Raw genomic sequence first — 10,124 nt, 5'->3', positions numbered from 1 at the left:
ACCTGAACTGCTGTAATTAGATTATCAGATCTCCAGAGCAGGATTCAGCTTATAATGCATATTAACCCTTCTAAATTCATGGCATGCAAACTGAACATTGCTACTGCAAAATCTTGGCAGATTTGTAATGCAGGGAAATGGATCACAAGTTTCTGATCACTGCAGCTCTCAGCTGTTGGTATTATTTTTGGCAAATGTAGCACATTTCCAGTTGCCTCGTGGTTAAGAACAGGTCTTACACACTACGAAAATCCTTTGGGAGAGAAACACTCCCTTGGATGTGCAGGTCACTTGTGGGGTTTGGAGGGAGGAAGATTAAATGCTGCAGGATTTCCCAGGCAGGAACAATGTTCCCCTAGCAGCACCCATGTCTGTGTAAAGCCACTATAGATAAGATTTAGGAAAGAAATGCTGGGATCTGTTGTGCTTTCCTGTAACAGCACCAAGGAAGGATGAGTTTGGAGCCATGCCAGAGTGTTTCAGGCTGACTCAGCAGGGATGGTTTAGTGATGGAAACATTTGAAAGCATGGATTTGAGACCTAGCTCTACTACAGCACTGTGTGACCTTTAACAAATCACTTTCCCATGATGTTCCTTGACCCCTTGCAGTAAAACAAGGACAGCAACACTTCCTCGGTCATACTTGTCTCTTTGGATTGTCACCTTTCCAGTGCAGGGAATGAGGTTTCACACTGTGACAAGCAGCTGCTGTCTGGAATGAAAGAGCATTCAGAGTTATGCTAAATGACTTAACATTCATGACATGCTCATTGCTCTGGTCTTCCCACTGCTCACATCTTCATTGCCAGGGACAGTGAAAATAAACACCATCCCTTGTTCCATTATAATAAACACATTCCCTGATTCCTTGAAGGGTCTCCTTGGTTTCTTGTCAGGTCTGCTTCCCTGCCGTGCTGTCAAGGATAAGCAGCAAATGTTGGAGAGGAGGAAAACACTAATTTTTTCTCCACCAAAGTATGACAGCTTTTATTATCTTTTGACAGTGTATATCCATGTTCAGTCATGCACTGCCTCAGCTACTGAACCCAGTTGCTCTCCATTAGCTCACATGGGTTTTACATACAAGCAGGGACGAAGTGATACCTACTTCTCCCATGAGCTGAGAGCTCTGTTTGAAGAAATTGTCATTTATTTTCACTTGCTAACTTGTGTGAGAGCCACAAACTCACATTGTCTTCACTAGGATGTGTATCTGTTTCCTGAACTTGAAGATGAGTTCTGCTCCAAGGCCCTAATGAAGAAGCTTCACCAGTGCAAGGCCAGGGCATCCCTTGATAGCTCTCTCATGAGTGTTGCTCTCCTCTTGCACAGCAAAGGTTGTCCATCCTTCTGCCTCTGAGACATCTGATGATTTTGGTGCAACTGACCAAATAATGATTTGAGCTCACAGTTTCAAAACTGCTTAGGGTGCAGTGGAGCTGCAAATCTCAGTGCACCACAAATCTCAGCTCCTACCATCTCCTGCCAGGCTGCCCTTCACAAGCAGCTTTTTCTGGGAGAAATTCAGAGCAGCCTGGACATGTAGGAAACAGGATTTCCCTGTAAACCCAAAAGCTTTATACTTCATAAGCAGTTTTTGCAGCAGGAAAGAGAGAATATGCATTACATTTTAATCATGATGCACTGCTGGAAGGTGCTTACACAGACCACAGCAGTATGTGAACAGGAATAGAATAAGTAGAGGAGAGAAAGCTCAACAGACCTTCCTGTCCCACCTCAAAGAAATTCCCTGGCTTTCTCCAGAACTGAATGCACTAAAGCAAGGCTGAGTTGCTGCTGCATGGGAGAAGGAAAGGCTATGCAGAAGCTTTCTTCTCCCATGACATAGGATGCTCACCTATGGATTCGGCCGGTCTTGCTTTGAAACCCTCTTGGACTCCTCCATCTCTGGTGGCCACGGTACTATTTGTAACCAGATACAAGCCCCCACATGACAGATGTCCCATATCTGCAGGTATCCTGCCCTTGGAGAGGTCTAAAATCTTGACCTAAATTAGTTCTTCAGGTTTCCTTGGCATTGCATGGAGAGAAATAGGCACCTGCAGAGAGCAACTTGTCTGGCCTAACTTAGCCAGCATTTTTTTTGGGTGAGACCCAACGTCCTGAAGCACAGAGATCCCCAGGGCACCTCCATCACCTCTAAGATACCTTCTCCTCTGGTCTGCTTTGAACCTGTTGCCCAATAACTTCACTGGATGTCCATTGTCTAGACTAGAAGAACACTTACATGAGTGTAAATGTCATTTCCACACACAAGCAACATAATTTGGCCCCATTTGAGTATCATTCCCACTGCTGAAGGAAGCCCAAGCTTGGTTCTGCTCCATGTTCACTTTGACTCCCTCAGCTGTTTTGGAGTTGAGGCACCAACCCTGTGTCTTCCAGGATCACTATTTGTGGTGGCCCTGGAGGAGTAGGTGAGGTGTGGGTTCTGCCACCCTCTGAACTGACTTGGGAGGGAAATGACACAGCTCAGCTCCACGATTTACTTTAATGAGATATAAAATCAGCACCCCTTGAAGGGTCCAAGGGCAGATTAACCATCAGTCTTGACCTGATTTGTCGCTGTTATTGCAAACATGGATTGGCCGCACGGCGAGAGCTTTGCTTTGTCAATAAATCCCAGACACAATGGACTGCAGGAAAGGGAAAATGATCCCAGGAGCTAGGGAGGATGGGGGAGACAGCTTCCGCTCTCCTACGGCAGCCAATTGCCTGGATCAGGCCTACAATGTTTAATTCACAAACATGCAATCTTTAGCTCTTTTTATGTGTCCCCGGGCAGTCTCATAGACACCACCTGAAGTATATTAGAGCCTGGCTGATTATGGGTCTGCTCCAAAGCCCTCTGAAGTCAGTGGGAGTCTTTCCCCTGACTTCACTGTGTTTGGGGCAGGCCCTGGATGAATATCCCTCAGGTTAGACAGTTTAATCATCCATTCAGCAGTACACAAACAGATCACATACACTTTTAGCCTGCATTGTATGGTGTTATGAAACGAGAAGATTATTTGATATGATTCAGAGATAGCTCCGGTATAAGGTAAAAAAAAAAATAACACCTTTGATGTTCAACATTACACTTCAGTTATTCCTTGAGGGGCATATTCTCGTCACCTTACCCAGGTGAATATTGCTCTCGGTAATTTGGTCAAAAACATTCCAACAACCTTCTTTTTAATAGAAAATACTGGGGGAGGGGAGAGCAGGGGCGGAAATTCAGCTTGACAGAGATTTCTGCCGAAAAGAGAAAAAAAATAAAAGGTAAATTCGTGTTTTTCTTCTTTTGACAATCAGCAAAAGAAAAAGAATAAAAGTTGGTTTTGAAGTGATTTTATAACAGGACAATAAAAGTTGTCCTTTTTTTGTCTTTTTTTTTCTTCTTCTTTTTTTTTTTTTTGCCTAGGGAGAAACAACAATTTCCCAACAATTGCATTTGCCATGTGGCACAGCTATTTCCAGCTGAGGCATCAACCAGGCCTGATTCTCTTCTTGACTCTCTCGGGTCAAGCTATAAAATGAGTCTTTTTCCCTCTTATTTTAATTGCTATCAGAACAAGACTGACAAGACCACCTTCCATGAACAAGGGGGGTAAAATTTAGGTCCATCACACCCCAAAGCAGGCCTTGTGTGGCCTTATCGCAAGAAGCCTGATGACGATTTTTCTGTTATCTGTAGATACACAAAGAGGGCAAGGGCAGGATACCAGTAGTTTCCTTGAACACTGCTGTATCATTTGAACTATTCCTAGAGATTTCAGGAAAAAATCGCCCTCAATCAGTATTAAAAAAAAAAAAGGCAATGAAACCTTCTGTACAGGCACAACACACCGTGGCCAAATTCCACGGACTTTGTGAGCGACAGGGCAAATCAAAGCCTCCTCCTTCAGAGGAGAAGCAAACCACAGTCCATGGCCAGTGGCAATAATTGAAGCCCCATTTCTAAGAGAGTTGGCAGGGGATGAAACCCAGCGTGGATGGCTGTGTTCTGCCTCCTGAATCCCCTCCCACCGCCCCGCAATACCCTCGGTGCTGCTGCTGGGGGCGGGGAGTTTAACTTTACTGGCACAAGAGTTTCCTTTGTTGATGGGAGCTGGGTCTCCTCTAGGGGACTGGGCTGATCCAGCTGTACTGGCAAAGCCTTTGTACTGTGGAGCAGCTCAAGTGCAGACCTGCAGTGGGTGCCTGCCCGCACCTTTGCTGGCAGGTCGATAAGGCCAGCGCTGAGCAAAGTTAAACGACCCCGTGCTGGAGGAGTGCCACACGTAGGAGCCAGCAAGCACCTGTGTTACTGATCCAGTGCATCTCTTGAAATGCCTCTGGACTGCACTTCTTTTCAAGCAGGGAATGTCTTTCCTTAGGAGTTGTGTGTGCTGGAAGAGCCACGGTCCCTGGCTGGGGGTGCTTCAGCGCAGGGCACAGGTACCAGGCAGCTGTGCTCGCAGTTATCAGCCCAACCACGGTTTCACATGGACCAGTACAGTCCTGCCCAGGTGGGGTGGCATCTCTCTGGATGCCTAGAAAGACTGGAGAAAGCAAGCAAAGATGAGACTTCCTGAGATCCTCAGCATTAGCGTCCAGCAGCTGGGATCTGTGGGCTCCCAGGTCACCCATGTGAGATCACTGCTCCCCTATGAGAGAACACATTTTACTGGGTGATTTCAAAGGCTGCCAGAGTAGAGAGGACGGAGGCCTGAAGTTAGTGCCTCTCTCCAAGGGGAGGACAATTCTCGGCTGACTTTCCTGGGAGCAGGCTATGCCCTGGGCTTCTGGGCCATCACCTGACCCAGTCTGGGAAGAGGCTCATTGTCATGGAGAACTGCCCATCCCAGGCATGGCCTTGGCATTTAGAGGGGAGTGGGGGCTCTCAGAGTGGGACAACAGGCTAATTGCCTTTGTCTTTCACCTCCTTCAATCGGGCAATCTCAGTAAATCCCTAAGCCCATGACAAAAGCTCTGCTACTTTTAAGTGCCTTTCATTAAACTCAATCCTCTTGCCCTCCCTCTCCCAAGATTTGCTAAAAAAAAAGAGTCTCTTTTAATGACAAAAGGAAACCTAAAAGGCTGCCATTAGCTCGTTCACTTGGCTCCTCTCTGCAGACTAGGTGTCTATTTGCTGAAATTTACTCTGGAGTGTCCCTTGGGCAGGTCCTTTACCCTGTGCACACCAGGGGTGGTTCCTCAGCAGGAGGGGCCACAGGCCTTGGTTCCAGCTAAGGGTGTACTTTCCCTGGAGGGAGTGGGATTTGGTGCTAATGGCTGGACAGGTGCACTGGAGACAGTCAGGCCTGACAAAACCTCCCTGGAGCCCACCACCATCCCACAGGAGTGGGGCTGGAGCACTGTGGTGGGTGAATCCTTCCCTGACTCTGCTCTGGCAGGTTCTGGCTATGCAAGGTCCTTTGAGCCACAGGGTATTTGCTGAGAACATTCTGTCAGGTGCCGGCCACAGAGCAACACAAATTTGCCAGATTCAGGATCCTTAGGAGCAAACATTTATGGATAATGCCTGCAGAAACATACAGCTGATGGAAGTGGCAAAGACTAAACACTGAAACAAATATGGGTGGAAGAACACGAGCTGGACACACATGAGTGTCCCGTGTCGGTCCAGTGCTTGCTAAGGTCTGACAGCAGGCTGCAGAGTGGGGAAGGGGTGCGATGGTCACTTGGACATGTGAGTTCCTGGGCTTACTTAAGGACTGGCTCTAAATCTTTTGGAGGTGTAGGGAATCCCTCCATTGCTATTCCACACCTGGTGGGATTGGACTCAAGCAGAACAAGACTGACCACCTTGTCCTTTTTCCTAGTGGTAATCTGCCCTTTCCCTCCCATTGCCACTACCACTGCATCACCTGAGACAAAATCAAAATCAAGAGGAATTACCCCTAAAGCCAGGAAGATGGTATCTGTGGTGGGAAGGTGTGAGGGAGGGGGGGATGAGGCAGGAGTTGCCGCCCACCCACTGGTCTCAGCGATTGCACAAGCGGTGGTTGGCCAGTGCTGGGGCAAGTACTTGGTCCCGATCCCAAACACATGGAAGTCATCTGATGTTTCATCATGGCTTCATTATGAAGAGCTGGTCTTGCATCACTGCCCTGTACGTTATGCAGGTAGCCAGTGAAGAGGTGCTGCCAACTATTTTGTTTTCTGAATAGCCTGCAGGGATGGCCTTACATCACGGCAGATGCTTGAATGCTAAACAGCTGCAATTTCATGCTTAACTTCATTATTGATGCTGCATTCCTCATGAAGACACTTATATTTATGCTGTAACCACACACAGACCCCAACAAACAGCTTATGCAAAACGGCAAGAATTAGGGGTTGATTGTTCAGCATAATGGCTGCTTGAGGATGGATTCTCCTTTCCCAGCAGCAGGAAATCAGGAAGGCTTCTCTGAAGTGCTGCCTGGCCCACTAGCTGACTGGTCCCACCTCCTGACTAGCCCACAGTGTAAGCAGGTGCAATCCCATTAGAGAAAAACTGATTTGTAAAAACGGACCAAGCCAACAGCCAAGCTCAGACCTCATACCTCCTGCTAGCTGGCACCACGCTGGAACCAGCCCTGCTGCTTTTACTTTTGCAAGCTTTTATTTTTTTTACTAAACCAGGCTGAAAAAGGACAGTTGCAATTCAGAACGTTGACAAAAACAAACAAACAAAAAAGCCAAGAGTGCCCACTCTGCACAGAGAGATTCCAAGTGGCTGCAAAACAGCTAAGATGTGTCTCCTGATCTGATACCCCAGATCATATGTTTTTCTGTTTTGCTGCCCAGATGAAATTGTTCATAAATCTTTGCACCTTTTATCCCAAACCACGTGAAAGAAAAACCTGTCTCCCACAGTTTTAAAATACCTCAAACATACTGAGGAACAACCAGGCCAATATCTAACAATTGTTAACATTTTATTCCCAACAGCTGTTTAGCCTGAAAAGTTTCATTAATGCACTAATGAACAAAAACAAAACCAACAAAAAATTCAAAACAAATAAAACAACAAAAAAAGAAGGGGAAACGAAGTAAAATAAACTTTAACAAAGTTTAAAACACATTATAAATAAGTACAGCTCCAGAGCATAATTTACAAATATAAAACCACATAGAAACGTATGTACAGAAGAGTTACATTACATACAAATATGTATAAAAATAGCCCAGTGTTTATTCTTGTGCTAAAGCTGCATGGCTAGAGTTATCTTTGGTACTAAGCTCAAGGAAAAGGGTTGTTTTACAAGACACGGCCCCGCTGCACAATATGCCATGCACAGGATGACCCTTCGTGAGTTTGAGAAGGTTTTGGGTGGGTTGTTTACCCAGAGTATCCCCCTGTGCATTGCATATTGCAGGAGCAGGGCAGAAGCAAGGGCTTACAGAGGCAATTGCTGGCAGAAGTTTTTTTAATACATTGTACAAGGCACTTCATAAGAAATCTCTTCATTTTCTTTTTCCTGTTCTCTTCTAAGACTCACTGGATGTCTACACTTGGCTCTTGCCAATACCACTTTATGGTTATAGTTTTTAAACTTCTGGTTCTACATTCAGGATTAGAAACCTCTGAAAACATTAATTCAGTCCACGCCTGCGGAATTTAGATGGCAAACCACCTAAACCACCTAACATTTTCCAGGACGGGGAAAAGACTTTGCATCTGCCTTCTGCTGGTGTTTAAGGGGTGTTCTGGTTTTGAAAGGTGAGAAGATCCGTCTTCCTGGGAGAACTCCTGGGAAGTGTCCACATTGAAATGCTGTTTGCAATAAGCATATGGTCCTCTGTGCTGCCAGGTACACCTGCAACTCCCATTCCCTTTGCAGCCCGACGGTCCCAGGACCCTACACCTCGGTTCCATCCCGAGTGTAGATGAGGCTGTTCACCGTGAAGTTGTAGTAGTGGTTGTACTGGGCTCCCTGGCTGCTGCTGCTGGGATGGAAGGAGCTGTAGTAGGCGGGCGAAGGTCCCGCAACCCGCTGCAGCTGGTCTGGTGAAGGCACCTCCTGAGAAGAGCTGCTGGAAGGGGTGAAAGTGCCACTGCTCAGCTGTCCAGCAGAGAAGTTCCTGTGATGCAGGTCACTGCTGAGACCCCCCGTCAGCCGGCTGCCCCCACTGCTCAGGGAGCTCATGCCGCTGAAGAAGGTGCTGAGGCAGCTGGGGGTGGATGAAATGATACTGGAGGGAGAGGAGCTTTTTGGATGGTCCCTGGCAGAAGGTGAGGGGTCCAGCTCCGGGGGTGGGCTGTTTCCACATGGTTTGCCCGTGGCTGGGATGGGTCTCTCTTCCTCGGCCTTCAGGCCCCCCAGAGAGGAGGCTGTGGATGCGGTGGCGGGGGCGTTGGGCTCAGAGCGACGCTTGCGCTTGCGACGGAAGTTCCCGTTGTCAAACATCTTCTCACAGTTGGGATCTAAGGTCCAGTAGTTTCCCTTCCCTAGTGGAAAACAGGAGACACAAGAGAGAAAGTCAGTTTCTGTGACAGTGAGCCCCACTGCTGACAGATAAGCAGCACCCATGTCTTGTCCGACTGGCACAGACCCCACATCTCTCCTACACCTGTTTCTCCTCTCTGTTGTGCATCCAGTGTATGGATCCAAAACCTGTCTCCAGGACATCACCACCTCCATCCCTCCAATGCTCAAGTGAACTTTAAGGCCACATGGAGGAGGAGAACCCATCACAGAGCATAAACCTCCAGGGGGAATCTGCAGCTCTACCTCAGACTTGGCTAAAGAAAGCAAGAAGTGGGGCTCCCCTTGCTCTGGCTGCCTCACAGAAGCTGGGGCACTTGCTGCCATCTCAGCATTGAGTGACAAGTGTCCCTGCCATGGCTTTTCTCAGAAAGGCTGATGGAAAGCCAGGCTGACGCACTCCGGCACTCCGAGAGGACAGCAGCACTGAGCTGTGGGGGTCGCAGACAAGCTGCCCCACGCACAAGATTTGGTGTGAGGTGCTATGGTGGCATCAGCTGTCCCCACGCGCCTCCTGCCCACGGCCAGGATGGTCGCAGTGACCCCACAAGGTCCCGAGCGAGTCCCGCCCGGCCCGTCCCCGCCCCGCCGGGACGGACCAGCGCTGTCCGGGCGCGCCCCCGCCCACTCCCGGGCACCGGCTGTGCCCCGGGGCCGGGCTGGACAGCGGCGGGCAGGGAGGGGAGCCGTGAATCACGGCCCAAGGAGCCGGGCCTTGCACAACCCGGGCTGCTCGGGGAGGGGGCGAGGGCTGCGGCCAGCCGGCCCCCGCCTACACCTCCCGCGGGGCAGCGCCGGGCCGGGCTGGGGCGAAGGGGGACGGTCACCTCGCAGCGCCCGGGTGAGGGGACGAGGGAGCACGATCTCCTCCTTGGCGGCCCCGAGGATACGAGAGAACGCGGTCTCATCACAGCGCCGAGCGCGGGCTCCTTAAAGTGCCCGACGAGAGGGGATGGAGGAGCGCGGTCTCCTCTCAGCACCGGCCCCGAGGGGACGGAATAGCGCGATCTCCTCACTGCGCCCGACTAGCGGGGACAAGGGACCCGCCGGCCACGGGTACCACTGCCACCCCCTCTGTTCACGGCGGTGCCGGCGGCTCCTCCGCTCCCTGCCCCCGCTGCCCCCGCCAGCCCTCCCGTCCGGCGCGGGATCTCACCGGGGTCGTCCTCGTCGCGGGGCACCTTTCGGAAGCAGTCGTTGAGGCTGAGGTTGTGGCGGATGCTGTTCTGCCACCCGGCCTTGCTGCGCTTGTAGAAGGGGAAGTTCTCGGCCACGTACTGGTAGATGTGGCTGAGGGTGAGCTTCCTCTCGGGCGCGCTCTGGATGGCCATGGCGATCAGCGCCGAGTACGAGTAGGGCGGCCGCACCAGCTTCAGCAGCTCCTCCTGGCTGGCCAGGCTCAGCCAGCTCAGCTCCGCGCCGCCCGTCGAAGGCGACCCGGGGGCCGGGGGCGAGCCCACGAGCTGCCCGCCCCGGGAGCAGCCGTACGAGGCGGGCGGCAGGAAGGGCGCGGCGGCGGCGGCGGCGGCGCCGGGCGGGCCCTGCAGGTAGGGCGCGGGGCTGTTCATGCCCCACAGGTACCCGGCGTTGGCGGGCGCCCCGTAGTCCCCCAGCGCGTACCCGCCCGCCCGCTGCCCCGA

At 50.7% G+C, this 10,124-nt stretch overlaps 1 protein-coding gene across 1 annotated transcript in view; it reads right to left on the bottom strand.

The window, feature by feature from the left end:
• Positions 1–7,042: 7,042 nt before the first annotated feature.
• The window catches only part of FOXI3 (forkhead box I3), a 3,699-nt gene continuing 617 nt past the window's right edge, over positions 7,043–10,124 (bottom strand). The window contains exons 2-3 of the mRNA XM_027691273.1: positions 9,641–10,124; positions 7,043–8,447 (exon numbers count right to left, since the gene is read on the bottom strand). The exon at positions 9,641–10,124 is cut by the window's right edge and continues 1 nt beyond it. Coding sequence (XP_027547074.1) covers positions 7,858–8,447; positions 9,641–10,124 — 1,074 coding nt within the window. The 3' untranslated portion in view covers positions 7,043–7,857. The remainder of the gene's footprint in view (positions 8,448–9,640) is intronic.

This window comes from Neopelma chrysocephalum, unplaced genomic scaffold (genome assembly GCF_003984885.1).
Source record: "Neopelma chrysocephalum unplaced genomic scaffold, ASM398488v2 Primary Assembly neopelma1_83, whole genome shotgun sequence".
Taxonomy (NCBI): domain Eukaryota; kingdom Metazoa; phylum Chordata; class Aves; order Passeriformes; family Pipridae; genus Neopelma; species Neopelma chrysocephalum.
Note: the sequence above shows the minus strand (reverse complement) of the source record. Positions and strands in the feature narration are given on the sequence as shown.